The 18,196-nt window shown below is 55.1% G+C and overlaps 6 protein-coding genes across 6 annotated transcripts; 3 read left to right on the top strand and 3 right to left on the bottom strand.

Annotated features, from left to right (window-relative positions):
* Positions 1 to 1,114: 1,114 nt before the first annotated feature.
* Positions 1,115 to 2,308, bottom strand: CCOS01_00167 (GIY-YIG catalytic domain-containing protein; the record flags this gene model as incomplete). The annotated part of the gene is made up of 2 exons (XM_060448364.1): positions 1,115 to 1,799; positions 2,073 to 2,308. The coding sequence occupies 2 exons, from the start codon at positions 2,306 to 2,308 to the stop codon at positions 1,115 to 1,117; spliced, it is 921 nt and encodes a 306-aa protein (XP_060319802.1).
* Positions 2,309 to 4,873: 2,565 nt separating this feature from the next.
* CCOS01_00166 (uncharacterized protein) lies at positions 4,874 to 5,161 on the top strand (the record flags this gene model as incomplete). The annotated part of the gene is made up of 1 exon (XM_060448363.1): positions 4,874 to 5,161. A coding segment is annotated over one exon (288 nt), but the record flags the coding sequence as incomplete, so codon positions are not given.
* Positions 5,162 to 7,976: 2,815 nt separating this feature from the next.
* CCOS01_00165 (serine/threonine protein kinase) lies at positions 7,977 to 8,984 on the top strand (the record flags this gene model as incomplete). The annotated part of the gene is made up of 2 exons (XM_060448362.1): positions 7,977 to 8,101; positions 8,162 to 8,984. The coding sequence occupies 2 exons, from the start codon at positions 7,977 to 7,979 to the stop codon at positions 8,982 to 8,984; spliced, it is 948 nt and encodes a 315-aa protein (XP_060319800.1).
* Positions 8,985 to 10,063: 1,079 nt separating this feature from the next.
* Positions 10,064 to 11,620, bottom strand: CCOS01_00164 (splicing factor 3a; the record flags this gene model as incomplete). The annotated part of the gene is made up of 1 exon (XM_060448361.1): positions 10,064 to 11,620. One exon carries the CDS (start codon positions 11,618 to 11,620, stop codon positions 10,064 to 10,066), a length of 1,557 nt encoding a protein of 518 aa, XP_060319799.1.
* A 530-nt stretch (positions 11,621 to 12,150) lies between these two features.
* Positions 12,151 to 13,479, top strand: CCOS01_00163 (ATP-dependent RNA helicase FAL1; the record flags this gene model as incomplete). The annotated part of the gene is made up of 3 exons (XM_060448360.1): positions 12,151 to 12,256; positions 12,327 to 13,367; positions 13,421 to 13,479. The coding sequence occupies 3 exons, from the start codon at positions 12,151 to 12,153 to the stop codon at positions 13,477 to 13,479; spliced, it is 1,206 nt and encodes a 401-aa protein (XP_060319798.1).
* Positions 13,480 to 14,025: 546 nt separating this feature from the next.
* On the bottom strand, positions 14,026 to 15,579 carry CCOS01_00162 (uncharacterized protein; the record flags this gene model as incomplete). Its single annotated transcript, XM_060448359.1, has 2 exons — positions 14,026 to 15,176; positions 15,231 to 15,579. The coding sequence occupies 2 exons, from the start codon at positions 15,577 to 15,579 to the stop codon at positions 14,026 to 14,028; spliced, it is 1,500 nt and encodes a 499-aa protein (XP_060319797.1).
* Between the last annotated feature and the right edge of the window lie 2,617 nt (positions 15,580 to 18,196).

Raw genomic sequence — 18,196 nt, 5'->3', positions numbered from 1 at the left:
AGCATCGACCAAGTCTGTAAATTACGGAGACATCAAAGTAAACTTACAAGACTGACCTCGGACACGACAATTCAATCTCGTTATTCAACCTGTAATGGTGGTTCAAGACCGATGTGGTTTCACAAACAGTGAGACTGAGATACAATCTGGCCACGGGTTGAGCAGGTTTCTTGTAGATCACATTCAATCGGACCATATCTATATGCAATACGGAAGCACGCAAAGAGCTCATAGGTAAGACATAATCCGATTTCAATTTCATGGTACAGACATCTATGCACTACTATCCCGCCAGAGCCAAGTCGGATAACGAGAATATCACAGCTACTAGGGCCTCGGCGTGGTTGCTCTCGGGCCAGATTGGCAATTTAGGCCATGCCATGGAAAACAGGACTCTGAGCTAGTCGACCCCTTTGTTGCCCATCAGGCCCATGGTTGCGGCCGCAGCTCTCGGGGCTGGTCGCGCTGTCTTCGATGGTGGCGTCAGAGTCTACCGGTGTCGCAGATCCCCAGGCCGTCACCAGCCTCGCGCCAGCTCAGTGTCTGACCTTTTCTCGAGCCAGACATGCCGAGAAACGATGCTGGATTATCCGCGTTCATACACCGCCCGAAGCTATTTGCATCCGGCTATGTGCATCGCCTTGGGCGTAGTCTGGATGGTCAACTTTCCCGAACCAACCTCAACGGTGCGTTCCAGCACTGTTGGGGTCGGTCTCCCGAACGTTAGACTTTAGCCAGAACGCAGCGTACGCAAGAGTCAAGGCAAGCCTGCGGAGATGCACAACCCTCCAAGCTTTCCATTGAGCTTGCAGAATTGGGCAAACGTATTTGCATGCAGAATCGCTTCTAGACCAACCCACAGAGCCCCAAGGAATGCTCTCAACACTCCGAATCGACAGTAGCCGAGATGTGAAAACGGTTCGATATTACCGCAAATGCAGAACTCCACTGGTATGACGACAATGCGAAAAATTCGACGCTGGCTGTCTGGTTCGCAGAGACCCAGGCTGACTCGCAGCATTTGGGAGAAACAGGCTTTGTGGGCCGAAAAGATGTTTTCTCGCAGATGGATCTTGCAGATCCGTGTTTGACACAGAGACCCACGTGGATCTTATCAAGTCTTCGTTCGCCTCTTCTTCACTTTCAAAAGAGCCTCGACTTCTTTCGCACCCCTTTCACGTAGTGACAATTCTTTCATCATATCGACCCACTGAATGTGGCCCCCACATTGTGGGCAACGGCCCTGAATAGGGACGACCACTTCTCGATCCTCTTCATGGTGGAGCATATGACGACTCCAGCATGAAAGATGCCCAACAGCCTCACAGGACTCGTTTGGACACACGGCGTGTAATCCCTGACCGTGAGGTAGTGCCTCTTTGCAGACTACACAGCTGCCCTCTCTTTCAAAGGCGATGATGGACTGTGCTTTTTCAATGTATGGCTTCATGTGCGTGTAGTCCACAGGCAAGGCATGGATGCCCCAAGCGACGTCGTCTGAAGATGCGGCGGGGTCGGGGCCGAAGTCGGTGACTATGTTGAGGGTGTTTCGCAGAGGCTCGGTTGACTTGGTAGAGGAGGAAACCCATGCTTTGTGTACATCCTTTGCAAAGAAGTGTAGTGTAAGCGGCCACCGACGGAAGCTCGGTACTCCTAGCAGGAGCTGTAGATTGGACAATATCGAGGAGAGGCTAGCACGAGGTCGGCGGGGACGTCCATTCTTCTTTACTCCGTTTGAGACGGTGATGCGAGACGTGGAGGGTATATGCAGAGACAAATGTGGGTTCGTCAACGCCCATCTGTTGTTCCTTTGTCAGCGTATGGTTGAGAAGGTTGATGTTGATACAGAATGTGACATCAAATCAAATCAAATCAAATCGAAATGGTGCAATATGCAAAATCTAGACATGCAGGAGAACCTGAGCATGTGCAAGCTAGGGGGGTGGAGGGGAGGAGGAGCGGGGAAACATCATCTGAAGCAGAGCACCTTGCTTGAGAGCATGCTTGGAAGCATGATAAGAGGGAAACAGCCTCAAGGTCAAGGTAGATCGTGAACGGGACGGAGATCATACTCAAACTTTAGAGCAGCAACCATGCCCGGGAAGCCGGATACCAGCCCCACCATCTCCCAGGGCCGTAGGCTTAGACGAGAAGTGCGAACAGCGCCGCCGCGGGCCTCGCCATTGTGCTGCTTCAGACGGCGCGGGGGGTTGGGCGTCGAGCCGATGTAGAGAGACGCGTGGCGTACGGTGGAACGGAGGATGTACACCGTGTAGAGGGCGGGGATGGGCTTGGACTGGACGGGCATGACTCGGCAGGGGACGGTAGACGAAGTCAGGACATGTTGTTCTGCGACGTGTTTTGGGATGGAGGGACGAGAGAGAGCGGTGCAGACTCGAGACTCAGTGCTTGTGCTGGCCGCCGGGCAGTCTAGACTCGTCTTTTGCTTATGGGCGCATACGTGGACTCGGGTTTGAGCGTGTGTCGGGGCGGTCGGGGTTGGGTCTGTGACTGAGTTTGTCCAGATAGATGGGTGTCGGACCACAGGGCGAACACTGGAGGGAGAGAGAGAAGGATAGGTATGGGTGACAGGCCGGGCCAGGCCAGGCCAGGCTTGGGCGATGCTTGAACGCCTGTGCTATTGTTGGTGAACTTCGGCGTCAGTTGTGGTGGTTCCGGGTGCTGCTGGCAATGCACCGCGGGGCGATGATACTGGACGGCGCCGCAGCGGCCAGGTGAGAGAGCGGTGTGTGAGGCGAGGCGAGGCGAGTTGCGTTCCAGGTCTGGATTCGGCTCCAAGGTTGGTTGAATTCTTGGAGGCTAACTGTAGAGAGCGATGTCGGCCGAGGGGTCGGAGACTCGGGTAACTGCAGGCTGTTGACTGAGAGCGTGGGAGAGGGCGTGGGAGCGTGGGATGGTCGCGGAGTTTGAGTAAAGTGAATCCCAAGTTTGGGGGGGAGACGGAATTTTTTTGGCGTCAGGGTGACATTCGGCCAGGGACCGACAAATTGGATCTGGTCAGGTGAGAGCACCAGGCCAGGTCGGGGGGGTTAAGAATGCAACGCAGGTCACGGTGAGACGAATTGACGTGGGTGGTGGGAGTGCAGCAGTAGCGGCAGCAGCCACAGGTTACTCCAGGTTAAAAGTTTCAGTGAAGCACCGTAACATCGTAGCACGAGGGCGCAGGGAAGTTGGACCAGAATGGAAGGGAGTGAGAGATGAAGGTGAGTCAAGAGATGGAAAGGGAATCGAGATTGGCCACGGGGAACGGGATGTTGTCACGACTCACGGAAGAAACAAGCAATGTACACGGAAAGTGTCGAAAGTGTCAAAAATTTGAGGGGGCCTACCTAGAACAATAATGTGGGATCTACTCCGTAATATTGATTCACTTTGGAAATCTGGATCAAATCTGTGTGTAAATTGGATGGCTGACGGCTGCATTGAAAATAGAAATGTTCGGTCGGGAGTTGAGGAGAGGCTAGTCCTGTTTGGGACACGGGGAAGGCTGTGGCTGCTCACCTGTTCTCACCTTGGGGTCTCACCTCACCTTCTTCACCTTGCTTTTCTTTTTTTTTTTTTCCCAGTCATGTTTTTCTTGTCGGGGGATGCCAGGATGGGAGGCTTGGGCTTCCATGGGAAGGCGTGGAGGGCCAGCCGGTGACGGGAGCAGGGGGTAAGACACCGGGGAAGCTGACCCCAAGTCTTCCGCCTCGTGGTTCCTTCCGGTTGGCGGTTGCACTTGCACCTCGCACCTGCACTTTTTCGCACTTTCTGCTCCTGCCTCCTGCCGTCAGCACCAGTGAGTGCCTGCCGTTCCTGCTGTTCCTGACGATGCCTCCTGCCCTCCTGCCTCCAAAGGGAGGTACCTGTTGTCTCGTACCGTTCGTGCCTTCCCTCCCCCCAGCTGAAGCATCGTCGCCCGGCTTCGTCCCTCGTCTCCCCCCCGGCTACCGGACCCTCCACCCGCCAAGGGCCCCAACATTCCCCCATGTTTTTCAATTTTAGATTCCCGTGTCGCAACATTTCGTCCCGTGATGTGCAAAAAAATGCCACCCTCGTCAGCTGTGTAGCTCGGGGGGTGAAGTTGTCCACGATGTACTTCGTACCTTACCTTACCACCTTACCACCTTACGCATAGCTTCCCCAGCTTCCCGCCAGCTTGGGGTCACGACACACCGACACCAGCACCGACACCGACCGCGGAACTCAGCCAATGCTGCACTCCGCAACCGCAATCGTGGACCTCCAAGCTCCCAAGCTTCCGTCTAACTAACCACCTGCATGCACTCAGAACTACTCAAGCGGATGCGTGCCTGACGATACCGGTTTCAACATGAGCAAAACCCCTTCATACCGCTATTTACTTGTTATTACTCACAGAACCACCAGTCTTCTGCCTGGGCACGCCTGGCTACCAAGTGGCACTCGAGAGACCAAATGCTTTCTCAGATTGCCAAGGTGTTCAAAGAAATGGGAATCGAGACGAATCGAGGGCACGAGATCTCACTGATGCTGACAAGAGCATAGATCACCTGCCATTACGACGAGTGACGCATCCTACGTTGATTACCGAGCCACATTCGTATACTGTGGATTTCAGGTACTCACGTATCCATCAGAACCTCGTTGGCTGTGCCAATTAGTACCTCGCACAACACTCAGCCATACCCAAGCGCTGCGTCAGTGCAGTGACACAGCCTGTGCGACAGAAGAGAAATCGAGCAGTTGATTGACCGACCTGCGACTGTCGGCTGCAGTTGTGCAGCTCCAGAGGTCAAGGAGCCACGCACCCCAGATGCCCGAGTAAAGATTCCCTGCTCCAACAAAAAACCAAAAGGCACCGATGGAGGCTTCCAGATACACGGAGTGAAGCACTGGAGCTGGCACTAGAGCCGTACGGAGACAAACTACGTACGGAGTGTCCTGTTCAGTCGTTCCCAGCGCACATCAGTTCGCCTCCTGCCCTACGACTCGAGACATAATCGCCGCTCAATCCGCATCCGCCGTCACAAATCCACAGAATGCCCCTCAATTGGCGTCTTCGATTGGCACACCATGCCCGTGGCACGCGTGGGTTGACGCTGGTCCCTCTGCCCTCGCTGATCCGATGAGGTCTGCCACGTTCGCCTATTTCCGACTCGGGAGCGAGCAGCAGTAATACACAGTCACACTGTATGTTGGATCACCAGTGCCATTCCTCGCACCCCACGTTTTCGACTGTGCCTTCGAGAGTCTTGACCGAGTTTCCGAGACATGACAAAGCTTCCTCCCCCTTGTGCTCCGCTGCTGCGAGCGAGCAGGCCTTCTGTGTGAGTGATGCATGCGCGAGTGTAGACCACAGCTGCAGCCAAGCATTGAAGCATCCAAGCCATCAGGCTCACTGGTTCGAAGCTATGAGAGCCGAACAAACAGCCACCAAACAACACTCGTCAGCTTGTTTCCCTGGCAAAAGCCCATCGACTGTACGGCCAGAAAGCCATCAGCTTCCTCAACTGACTGGCGTAACGCTTGCGGCTTTACGGCTTTGGGCCTGCCGACCACGGCGTTGGAGGCGCTGGGATGGCTTGGGTAGTGGAATACGGGTTACGGCGTGCGGTGTGCGGCGTGCGGCTTGCTACCCACACCTCATCTCTAACTTTGGAAGTTAATCAGTCAACAACCCACCCTCTGACACTTCAGATCACCCGCCTATTCGCACCGTTAAGGCAGTCAGCCTGCATTTGGTGTGCAGCACTGCAGCACACCATTGTGGCAGTTGATAGCCGAACCCGATTGATTCAGAGACGACGCGGCAGCAAAGGAAGCACCAGACAAGCACACCACCCTTCGAACGGGCAATTACCTGCAGTTGCGTGACAATAGAGGCCGGATGCTCTCTAAGCTCCGCGTGCGCCCAAGACGTCTGGTCATGCTGGAATACCACCAGGCCACCTGGGCAGGCAGGCAACGGATGCAGACACATGTATCCGGCCCTTCGGTGGCAGCGACATGCCAGCCAACCAATTCACCACCTGGACACACCGATGGTCACTGAGGGTGTCCTTGTGGATTGCAAAGAAAGCCAGTCAGCACTCGCAACCTAGAGGGGTGTGGGCGCGTACCTGGGCCGGAGGAGGGGACCCCTATAATGGGATTTGGGAGCGCCTCCAAATACGGTCCATCCTTGCCGATCCCTACCTTAGGCCAAGGGTTCCAAGGTCAATCATAGAGCACACTGGATCTGGCTGGAGAAGGACTGTCACCATCGCTGTTCGAGACGCCAAAAATTCCCTGTCCTAGACCTGCGATCCAGAAGCCGCACGCAGATGACCTTCCCTCCTGGGTTACCCTCAGTCTCTGTTGGTCTCTGTCGATTGCTGGGCACACAGAACAGCTTGGGACTAGGCATCGTTTTGTCTATCTAGAAGCTGTCGACGCGCCGAGAGGGAACGACTTAGCACCAGGAGTGATCTAGACCGCAGTCTACTGTCCACGGCCGCTGCACGTTCTATGGCGATAGACCGACAGACCGACAGACCGATAGGCCACCCTCCACCAGCATTCAGTAGGCCCCCTCCACCATGCACGTTTACCCTAGGAGAGGAGACGACCCGTGGGGGTGGATGAAGCAGGCGGCAGGCGGATAAGGTGAGTGTGCCGTCGCACTAAGAAAAATCTTTTTTTCCTTCCATGAAATGGTGGGTGGAGGTGCCGTGATTATTCTGGACCCGGGTGAGTGCTCCCCCCCGGCTCACTGAAAGTTGAAACTAGGAAGTTGGAGCGAACTCATTTGCCTCACCGCCGCCGCGCTCGACCCGTGGCACGCATAGCTAGCTTTGTTACGAATAGTAAGAGTCGAAGTAAGGTGAGCGTGGTGAGATGGTGGCAGCTGCTAAAGTCCTATTTCCAGCCCTCGAGGCCCTCGATGCCCAGCCGGCACATTCACCTGTCCGTCTGTCTGTGTGTGATCTGAGCGAGAGGAGTCAAGAGTCAAGACTATAGAGAGAGACGTATCTTTTCTATTTCCCGCGAGACTGTCCCTCGTCTCGTCTTGTCAAACACCATCTGAGATGAATCTCTACTTAAAATACTGTGTTCGAATAGTGAACACGAATATTAGTACGTACCTTGCCACCCCTGCTGCTCGCTGCCAAGTCCGGCTCGCACATCCCGCTGCAATCAGAAGTCTGGACTCTTTTCGTCTTTGCTTCCCTTCCACTCACTGGAACGGTTTGGGAGAAAGCCGCTGAAGGGACTTGGGTGATCCCTGTGCCACACACACACCGAGAAAGACGAGAGAGAACGAGAGAGGAACAGTGTGACAGTGACAGGCACACAGGTTACCAGTGAGAGAGTCGGAAGTAAAAGTGCTAGTTGCTGCTAATAAGCTTGCTTCTTAGGGGGGGGGGGGTGATACCTCACCTTCATGTACTGTGTATGCAGAGTGGTGGGGGTCCCGGTCTTCTCACATCAACACGCCCCCACCACTTCCATCACACACCACCCACTTCCTCCCACGCCACGCCACGCCCCCTGCCCTGCGGTCTGCGGCTTGCCCTTGAGGTGGTTGTCTTGGCTTTTTATTCCAAGGTACCGCCTGAAAGTACCCGACTGCCCGTTAAAGAAGCGTTGCTCCTCCGACTCAGCTTGCCTCGATTCTGTCACTCTCACTCCGACAACCAACTCGACCTACTTCGACATCGATTCGAGACCATCGATTACGCCCATCTTAGACACCTCAACCGGCTTTTGTCTAGACAAGAATTCCACCCTGATGACTGGAATCTCGTGCTAGACGCTTTCTCCACAACCTTCGATCGGGCATATATCACCTAATGACCATTATCGACCTGGTTCTTCTTCGACAGCCTCTGCAAGCTGTCACATAAAGAAGTCAACTTCGACGACGTGAACCCGCCGAAGACTATCTTATCGCAGCAACTTTTGGACAGAGATTCATTCTCTCAACCCACACACGCACACACACCAACACAATGATCCCCAGAGGTCTCACTTCCGCCTTCGGGACCCCGTCCCTCGAGATCGGCCAGATCCTGCTCGGCAACGCCAGCCGATACACCATCCAGAAGAAGATCCGTGAGGGCGTTTGGATCGCAACGTAAGCTTACTATAATCAAGCATTGTTCAGAGAGAAGCATTATACTAACAGCATCAACAGTAACCCCATGGGCAACAAGTCCATCGTCAAGGGTGTTCAGGGCATTTCCGGAGCCCAGAACGAGCACAACGTCCTCCGCAAGTTCCAGGGCAACCCTTTCCTCCGCCCCGTTATCGACGAGATCCAGCAAGATGCCCCGATGATTGTGCTCCAGCACATGGACGACCATCTTTTGAACGCTACCATCAAGAAGCCCTTGACCAACCGCGAGATTCGCTTCGTTGCCCGCGCTGTTCTTCGGGGTCTCTCCACCCTCCACAAGGATGGTTACGTTCACACCGATATCAAGCCTGACAACATTCTCGTCAACTACGCCTCGGCTTCTGAAGCCGACCCCGATCTTCGATTCTCTGACGTTCAGATCGGTGACCTGGGGGCTTCCTACTCCGTTGACTCTGACGTCGCCACCAAGGGTTTCCTCATCGGCGCTCCCATTTGGACCAGCCCTGAAGTGCTCATGGAGGTTCCCTGGGGAACTGCCAGCGATATCTGGGCCTTTGGCTCCATGATGATTGCTCTCCTCCACGGTGGCGACTACAACCCCTTCCGCCCTACCAACGCTCGCTATCACGACCGCAGCTACATCTTTGAGGTCCTTCGCCAACAGTCTCGACGCTTCGGTGCCATTCCCGAAACCTACCTCGAGCGGGCGCGTCCCGGCAAGGCTATGGCTGCCAAGGCACTGACTGTTGGCCGCAAGGTTGAGCCTCTCGACTTCCGCACCGCTTCTCACTTCATCAACCGCATCATGCGCATGGACGCCGCCGAGCGCCCTACCGCCGACCAGCTTCTCGAGGAGATGTCTGGTCTATTCGAGGACTAGATTCTAAGATCCTCCACGATCCTCCACGATTATTGGAGACGAATGAAAGACATCCCCACAAGGGATACACAACGATTTTGTTTTTTCGTGTACCGGCAAACGGACACCAGCATTACATCAGGGGAAGAATTACAGGACAGAACTTAATGAGGATGAAAAGCGGCGGAAGCCATTGAGCTCCATTTCCTTTGTGTATTTGGGACACCTGGATACTACAGGCGGGGTTTTTTGTCATTTTCAGCAACGGCATTTGGATATCGCCTGAACGGAATTACTCAGGGATTCGGGTCACACGGTCAACACGGAAAAAAGATCGCAAAGGGAAGACAGAAAAGTTACACGGGGCAACTAGGGGAAAGCGAATGTTTTTGGAGCGATGAAAAGAAACCACCCAGGCGGTACTGTACAAAGAGATAGATGCCTTAGAATGGGCCATACCACATAGACTAACAACCCATATATACAGTGGCCTCCAAGGATGGCTCACTTTGAAACCACACACACATCCTCCGCTTGCATCAGTGATTCTCTGCTGATCAAATCTGTTTCACAATACTCGATCTTTAGCTCAGTAGATAGGTCCGCAAAGGCCGTTTTGGGAGGATAGGTCAAGCGCTGCAAGCATAGCATTGCCTGTACGGTAGCATCTGGCGTGAGGTCTGAAGATGATGTTTAGCATACCATGACATGCAGATTGTGCAAGTTCCAAGTCAATGAACACAACCGTCTTTAGCAAGCAAGTCTCTAGTTCCGCTGATGTTGGGGATATTTGGACGTATTTCCACGTTTGTTGCGCACTTGTCTCGAAGAGTTTGCCAAACCAAGGCTCAGGCCGCCATCAAGAATCGTTGTTCATGAGGTTCCTCAAAGATATCATTTCTATGACTGTCATCACCGCAATACGATTATCCCCCATCCAAGTAAACCTCGATGTAAGTCTTTTTGATTTCTACAGTTTACAATCTCCGTAGCGCGTCTTGGCATCAACGCGTCTCCATGTCCTTTGAAATACTTGTACACCACGCCGGACCATCTGATCTCCTTTGCCCCTTTCACTTCCTTCTTCAGAGACCCCATATTTATAAAAGACCCTGCTTCTGCAAATCGTAGTACACCTTCTCAGGCATGACATTTCCCTCGGCGTCCTCCATCTGCACCACGCTCCCCTCGTCGACCTTGGTCTTCTTGGCCTCCCGCTGGATCTTGTCCCACAGGTTCACCGCCTCCTCGATGCTCGTGATGTCACGGAACAGACTGGTATTCGTAATACCGAGACACCGCAACCCGTGAACGTGCCGCGCCTCATTAAAGTGCTTGTCAAACGCCCGCCGGCCCATGTAGACAAAGTTGCCGCAAATCTCGCAGGGGAACTCGACGCCCAGCCCGTGCAGACGGTACAGCCAAAAAGGAATCGGCTTGCCGTCCCACGCGAGCGGCAGTTTGAGCGGGTTGTAAATCTTCTCCTCGCCGTCCTCACCGTCCTCGTCGTCGTCTTCGCCGTCCGCGCCGCCGCCGTTGTGGTGCGCTACGCCGCTGCCGGGCGCCGAGTACGACAGGTTCATTATGTTTTCCAGTTCCTGCTGGCGCTCGCGCTCCGTCATGCCCTGTCTGCGCTCGACGTTCACGCGCGTGTCGCCGCGCTCCGTGCTCATTGCTGCCGCGAGGCGTTTAACGCGGTACTCGCGCTCCGCGATGGCCCGTTCCTTCAGCCTCGTTGCTGATACTTTGTTCGTGCTGCTGCCGATAGTTTCTTCCTCCCCTTCTTCCTCGCGGCGCGCTTTCCTCGCTTCGGCGGCCTTGATGTGCTTCCTGCCCGTCATGTGTGACTTGTAGACGTTTTCGTTCTTGAACTCCTTTTCGCAGTCGTCGCACCAGATGGCGTCTGCTGAACTGGTCTCCCGTGCGGTACTATTCGCGCCGCCGCCACTCGTCTCCTTTTGCCAGCCCGGGACCTCATCCTTTTCCCACGCCGCCTCAAAGTCGCCATCGAATCCCAGAAACACCTTGTCGAGGTTCTCGAGCGGCCGCGTGCGACGCATAAAGGACTCGAGGTACGACGCCAGCTCGCCGACGTATTTGAAATACTGATCCGTCAGCTTGTCGCCGCGCTTCAGGCCGCCGTACCCGGGCGTGAAGTTGTCAAAGACCTCGAGGTACTGCAAGTACGACAGGCGCTTCACGTTGGGAAGGTTGAGATAGGCCTCGTGGGCGGTGTGCAGGTCAAAGAAGCGGCCGAAGCCTTCCTCGCCAGTAAACAGGCGGTCGACAATGTAGGGCATGACGTCGCCATCGTCGGGCTTCTTGACGCGGTATCGCACCTCCGAGTTCTCGGCCTGTTCGTTTGGGTATTTGGCGTGGTGCTCGCGCGCCGTCTTGAGCTGGCTGTAGAACTCGTCAAAGGGGTCGCCGGTGCCGATGGTCTGGATCTCGCGGCTGCGCGAGCCGTCGACGTCGCGGTAGATGTCGAGGAGCTTGACGGACTGGGATTGGATCTGGTCGAGGAGCTGGCCGATTTCGTGGTCGCGGTTCAGGCGGTCGCGGATGTGTTTTGGTTCTTCGCTGATGCGGTCTGCAATGCCCTGCTCGAGGCGCTCGAGGTCCTCGTGGAGGTAGCGCTGCTCTTCGATTACGCCCATTGTGTCGTCGTTCGCCGCCGTCGCGCGCGATGAATATCCAAGGGGGGAAGAGGGCTGATCTGGGCTGGACTGTAGCCGATTTCGGGGTCAGGGTAGAGGCTGAGAGGACCAGGCTCTAGAAAAATCGATATCGCAGCCTTTCTGGACGCACGCTTGCTGGTGAGCGGTCCACCGAATAAGGTCGCGTTAGCTTTGGGTTTTTTTACGATGGCAAGCTGCTCGGGGCACTCAGCACACTGTGGAACAATTGATACCCTGTGGAAAGGCCAGCAAGATTCTCACAGTGTCGGCGGATGTGATTTTCCGTCCCGGCCCTTGCAGTTGATGGAAGACATGCTTCCAGCGCTAGATACAGGCAGTGGCCACTGACATGCAGTCGCGCTGTAGAAGCTTCAGCGCGCCCCTCTAAAATTTCCATCGATCTGCTTGCTTCGTCCGCCTGCAAATCCACCACCACCACACACACATCATCGCGACACATTGTCTAAGCAGCACCATCACTCGCCACACCACCGAATTAAACCATCATCATGGCGGAAGGAAGCGGAATCGATCGCAAGGCGGAGGAGAGGATGGAGTTTTCGACCTCCAAGGAAGTGACGGTCCACCCGACCTTCGAGTCCATGTCCCTCAAGGGTAAGGCTGCCCAGTATTATCACTGCACTTGATGCCATTGAACCGGCGCTTACTGACATCCCGTCCCCAGAGAACCTCCTCCGCGGCATCTACGCTTATGGCTACGAATCCCCCTCGGCCGTGCAGTCCCGCGCCATTGTCCAGGTCTGCAAGGGTCGCGACACCATCGCCCAGGCTCAGTCCGGTACGGGTAAGACGGCCACCTTCTCGATCAGCATGCTTCAGGTTATCGACACGGCGGTGCGCGAGACCCAGGCCCTCGTCCTCTCTCCGACGCGCGAACTCGCGACCCAGATTCAGTCCGTCGTCATGGCTCTCGGCGACTACATGAACGTCCAGTGCCACGCCTGCATCGGTGGCACCAACGTGGGCGAGGATATCCGCAAGCTCGACTACGGCCAGCACATCGTCTCCGGCACCCCTGGCCGTGTCGCCGATATGATCCGTCGCCGTCATCTCCGTACACGCCACATCAAGATGCTCGTTCTCGACGAGGCCGACGAGCTTCTCAACCGCGGTTTCCGCGAGCAGATCTACGACGTCTACCGATACCTGCCCCCTGCGACGCAAGTCGTCGTCGTCAGCGCTACCCTGCCGTACGATGTCCTCGACATGACGACCAAGTTCATGACCGATCCCGTTCGTATCCTGGTCAAGCGTGACGAGTTGACACTCGAAGGATTGAAGCAGTACTTCATCGCCGTCGAAAAGGAGGACTGGAAGTTTGATACCCTTTGCGATCTTTACGACACCCTGACCATTACCCAGGCCGTTATTTTCTGCAACACCCGCAGAAAGGTCGACTGGTTGACGGACAAGATGCGCGAGGCCAACTTCACCGTCAGCAGTATGCACGGCGACATGCCGCAAAAGGAGCGCGACAGCATTATGCAGGACTTCCGCCAGGGCAACAGCCGTGTGCTCATCTCTACCGATGTGTGGGCGCGTGGTATCGACGTGCAGCAGGTCAGTTTGGTCATCAACTACGACCTGCCGAGTAACCGTGAGAACTACATCCACCGTATCGGTCGCAGTGGTCGCTTTGGACGTAAGGGTGTCGCCATCAACTTCGTTACTAGCGAGGATGTGCGCATTCTGCGGGACATTGAGTGTGAGTATTTGTCTCCAAGTTGTCAAGCGTTAAGATGCTAATTACGATAATAGTGTACTACTCTACCCAGATCGATGAGATGCCCATGAACGTGGCCGATCTCATCTCTTAAGCAAATGGTTGTTAGAAGACCCAAAATGCTCAGATCCTGTGCCAGCAGACGGCAAGGATAATCAAATGAGGCAGACGAAAAGGTCGTCATGCCAATGAGACTGTGGAGGAAGGGGGCTTGATTTAAAAGCAGGTGAGCAAGATACAGCCCGTCTTGGAAGACTGTGCATGATTGACTTACACATTCCTCAAAGTGAAAAATCTAGATTGTCAGTCAATGAGAGGATTGCGGGCGAAGAAAGGCGTCACAAAACAAGGAAGTGGATTGATGGCTTTGGGAAAATGTCATTATTCGTAGTACTATGAACAGCCGCGCTCTGTGCCGAATGGGTATACAACACACGATACCCTCCCACGCATGTTTTTCTTTGCCGTTCCAACGCCATTTGAAATATGTGAAGCTGGTACTGCAGGACAGCTCAGTGGTTTTCTGTTGCTTGGTCGGCTGTGGTTGTGCTGGCGAATGATAAAAGTATTCGCTGCCAAAATGTCCTCCCCATCACTCCCCATGAACGCCTTGCCATTTCCTTGTTATACATGTTATTCATTAAATCCGATTCTCGGGCATCGGCGCAGAGCTGAAGCGCATGGACCGCACGGTCTGAGCGTACCGCAGCATCGACCCGCGCGTCTTTGCGCCCTGCGGCGGCTGAAGCCTCGACTTCCTTACGAGCGTGGACGGCCACCGCAACGGCGCGCCGGCATCGACTTCCGCTAGCCGGAACTCGTCGCGGCTGCCTCGGCTGTCGCCCCGAACGCTGCTCCGCGCCGGCGGCTTCATCGCCGTCAACACGTCGATGTGCTCCTCATGCTCTGTCGCCTCTTCGTAGGGGGAGAACTTGAGGTCGTCTAGGCTGGCAAAGGTGTCCCTCTGCACGCGTGGGCGGTTCGATTTGGTGCCGATGGTTAGGGGACGCTGGTAGTGCATCTCCGGGTCGCCGTGGGAGAAGTTCTTTTCCCACTCCTCGCGGCGGGCGGCGTCTGCCGCTGCCGCGGCGTAGGCGCTATAGGAGCTGTACATAATACCGCCCCCGGTGGTGTTGCCGCCGGTAGCAGAGGCCATGAAGCGGGGGAAGAGGCGGCAAAGTAGAGGCTTGAGGGTGGTGAGGCAGGCTGTTACGATGGCAGCGTGGACCTCGACGCAGGTCAAGTTTGCGATGCGGACGGCGGACCAGGTTACGTCCATTACTTGAAGGGGGGTCTCGTCTGTGTGGAAAAGACGGACGAGACGAACTATTGAGATTGCGCAGACGAGAAACGCGAGGCAGAAGACGATGTATAGCCCTGTCTTCTGCCGGCGGGGGAGACGCATGGTGTGGATGACGGGCAGAGGTAGGAGGAAGATGAGAAAGTCGGTGGCCAGGTGAAGGCAGGCGTTGCCCCAGAAGACGGAGATGGGGTGGCAGTAGACGGGCGGGTTAAGAGGGTCGTAGTCCCAGGCGGAGTGGAGTGGCACGCAGGTGGTGAGGATGCTGGCGATGATCCAGGCGTGGGAGAGGACGACGACGCCGAGGAGGATCTTGCCGAGGAGACGGATGGAGTCGTAGGTGAGGATGCGGATGTAGAGAAGGAGGATGGAGATCTTGGTCAGGGTGAGGCTGACGGAGTAGAAGAGATTTGTGAATATGCCTGCTTCGATGTAGGCGGCGAAGGAGGGGTAGGAGTAGTAGAGATGTTGGCCGAGGCCAAAGTTGAGTTCTGTTGGGTGTTAGTTCTGTTTTCGTTCCTCTACTGACAGTAAGTTCTACTTACGAGTGATCATGCCTCCACTGGTGGCGATGGCAAAGATGAGAGAGGCAAGGATGGTCCAGTCTTCCCACTTGACGGAGCGCAGGATCCTGGCGCGGGTGTAGAAGCGCATAGCAACAAAAGCGGTGGCCACAACGGCCGAGAGGACCGCCACGGGCACGACGGAGGCGCCATTCCACTCGTTCGGGTCGGGTCTCGGGAGGATGAGCCAGGGCGGGATCGTGGTGTTTGCTGCTACGGTTGTTGTCGCTGCTGCTGCTGCTGAGGCAGAGGTAGAGGCTGAGTTGGAGACATAAGGGATGATGGAGCGATCAACCAGGTAGGGGAGGTTGCCGGTGGCCCGGGGCGGCATATTTGCGTTCAGGAGCGGTTTGCCGTAGGGGCTGGATTTGATGCGAGATGTGTTTGTTTATGAGTACATTGTTGGTTGAGTTGGTGAAGAGCGGTTCTGAGCGGCGTTTGATGAGTTGTTTGTATGAGTTGGGAGAGATTGAGTGAGAGACGTTGATGTTTCGAGGTAAGATGTTGGATTATTGCTGTGATATCGATTCGTACGCCACCGGTGGCTCGCACTTGGAGATAACCCGTCGACCAATGCGAGATCTAGCTCGTCATTGCTAATGTCGATATCAAGGAGAGATGCTGAGATCCAAAAGACGACAAAAGAAACGATCGAAATGTCTCAAGGGGGGAGACGAAATGGCGGGTCACTCAACCTTATACCAGCAGGGCCATCCAACCACCAACACCAAACAGCCCCTGTTGATCTCGACCAGGCCCCATGGAGGAGACGAGGCAGACTGAGAGTGAAGGGGGCCGGGGAGAGAGGAGAGAGACAGACAGAGTGGGAGACAAGAAGTGGCCGCGATGTGGCCGCGCACCGGGCCAGGGGTTGATGAACCAGGGGTGGAGGAGTGGATCAGAATCTGTGACGGGCGACAGACGCAGGAACCCATGTACTTTCTTTCTCTCACTGTGAGAGCACTCCCCGTTGGTGGCCGCATTCTGGTCTCTGCGGCCTTGAAAGCCGCCGGCAGCCCCAGATTTACGGGAGAGTGTCCCGCTGGACGGGGGTGGAAGAGGGACAGAGCATTGGTTGGATTTGGATAGCCGGCCCATGAACCAATATGGCCGCGGCTGAAGTGGTTGCAGGCGCCGGACGGTGGAGAGAGCACACCAGGGCACGGAGATTTTGTGTATGATGACTGGTCACTGGCCACTTCTCTCAAGGATGTTTGGCAGGGGGTTGTAATGATGGGTGCCGGTTTGGTTACATGTTTGTGGTCGTGGTGCCATGTCCGGGCCGTGATCACTGATGAGGGCAGCAGATCTTTCAGTCTGGACTAGTCTGTATTGATGCGAGCGATTGGTGCGTTGAGTGAAGTGGTGACTGATGAGGAGGCCTGGAGGATGTTCTCGCCCTCCCCATATTGGAGGACTGAGTATGAGCATCGCCGAGAGTTGTTGGGCGGGTATATGTGCCGAGGTGATCGCACGGATACACCAGTATTTTCTCATTTTCTTCCCAATTGCGGACAAACTCAAGCAACGCCGATGATTCATAAAGGACTAGTTCGTAGACCGGAAAGACTAGATATTCTCACCGACGGGCCATGAAGTTGGGACGCGTCAGACGGGCGGCAACGACAACAACTTTGTTGTCGTCTATGGCGAGGTCCATCCTAGGAAAGACAGACAGTAAAGATAGTTTCCCAGGCATTTGGGTCGAAGCCAAGACCAGATCAGCAGAGTTACGGTATTCGAGCCAGACAGTAGGTGTAAAGACTGTAGAGAAAAGTTACGGAGGGCAGGTATGAGACCACTCGGCCGGCCAGGAGCGGCCTCTCTGTAGGAGAGTGTGCCTCTCAGACCATTTTTTGAGATGGGCCTAGGGGTGATAATGGCCTTGCGTGGTGAGAGCGTTTCAGCTCCGGCTTGCGATCCACAGGGTCCGACATGGGGGAGGCATCGAAGAGGAGGGTATATAGAGTCGTCGGTTCAGTTGATCTTGTCTGCCCTACCTGTCTTACGCTCTACTGTTACGCTCGGGTCGTCTGGCAGGCCTGAAATACATTTGACTTTGAGCCGCAGTGAGACGGGCACAGGTCAGGCAAGAGGACGTGGATGGTGTGCCGATGAGAAAGTGTGTGTTCGTGCCAATATCAGGCGAAGGGACGGAAAATACAGTGAATGGTGGAGGTTAATGAGTGAGAGAGTGAGTGTGTGGATTTCAGGTCAGATGAGCGAGCGAGTGAGTAACGAGTGCTTGAGTGAGGGGGCCCCCGATGAGTGAGTGAGTTCAAGGTGAAGGGTGAGGGAGGACCTTGTCAGCCAGAGGTGAGACACTGCCGAATTTACCTGAAGAAAAGACAGGCGGCAGGCGAGACACTGTGCAACCAGGGGTCTCCCCCCCCTTCTTTGGGCTGTCTCGGGACGCATCTGGCTGCGATGCCCCTGAAGCTAAGCGACCGACGCGGACGAGGCTCCGGGCGGGGTGCTCACTCACGCTTTTGAACTACGGATAGGTGGGCTGCACCTGTATGCATTCTCCCCTTCCTGGGGCTCTGCAGGTCGGTTCGGGAGGATTGCAGCAACCCACCGACCAAAAATAACGCGGCGATGGCCTCAGCTCAGTGGGTGATTTGGTAAGTAGTCCGTACCGTACGTACGTACTACGTACCGTATTCGTACCTTGTACCTGCCTTATCTTAATCACAATGGAAGGAGCAGATGATCACTCACGAGAGTCACAGTTGCTAACTAATGCTCAAATCTTCATTTTCTTTCTTCTCCCTCAGTTTGCCTCTTCAATTCTCATCTCTTCATCTTTTCCTCTTTCGGTCCTCATTTCCAATAAGCTTCCGAATAAGGTAACTCACGGCACAAGCGACATGAAGATTGCCCACTGAAACTTTCCGCCTCGTATTCTGCTTCACACCTTGGCTTACCTTATTGCTGCTAGCTGCACG

The sequence above is a fragment of the Colletotrichum costaricense genome (genome assembly GCF_030867565.1).
Source record: "Colletotrichum costaricense strain IMI 309622 chromosome Unknown Scaffold_1.1, whole genome shotgun sequence".
Lineage (NCBI taxonomy): Eukaryota > Fungi > Ascomycota > Sordariomycetes > Glomerellales > Glomerellaceae > Colletotrichum > Colletotrichum costaricense.
The sequence above is the reverse complement of the archived record's forward strand: the minus strand, read 5'-3'. Positions and strand labels throughout refer to the sequence as shown.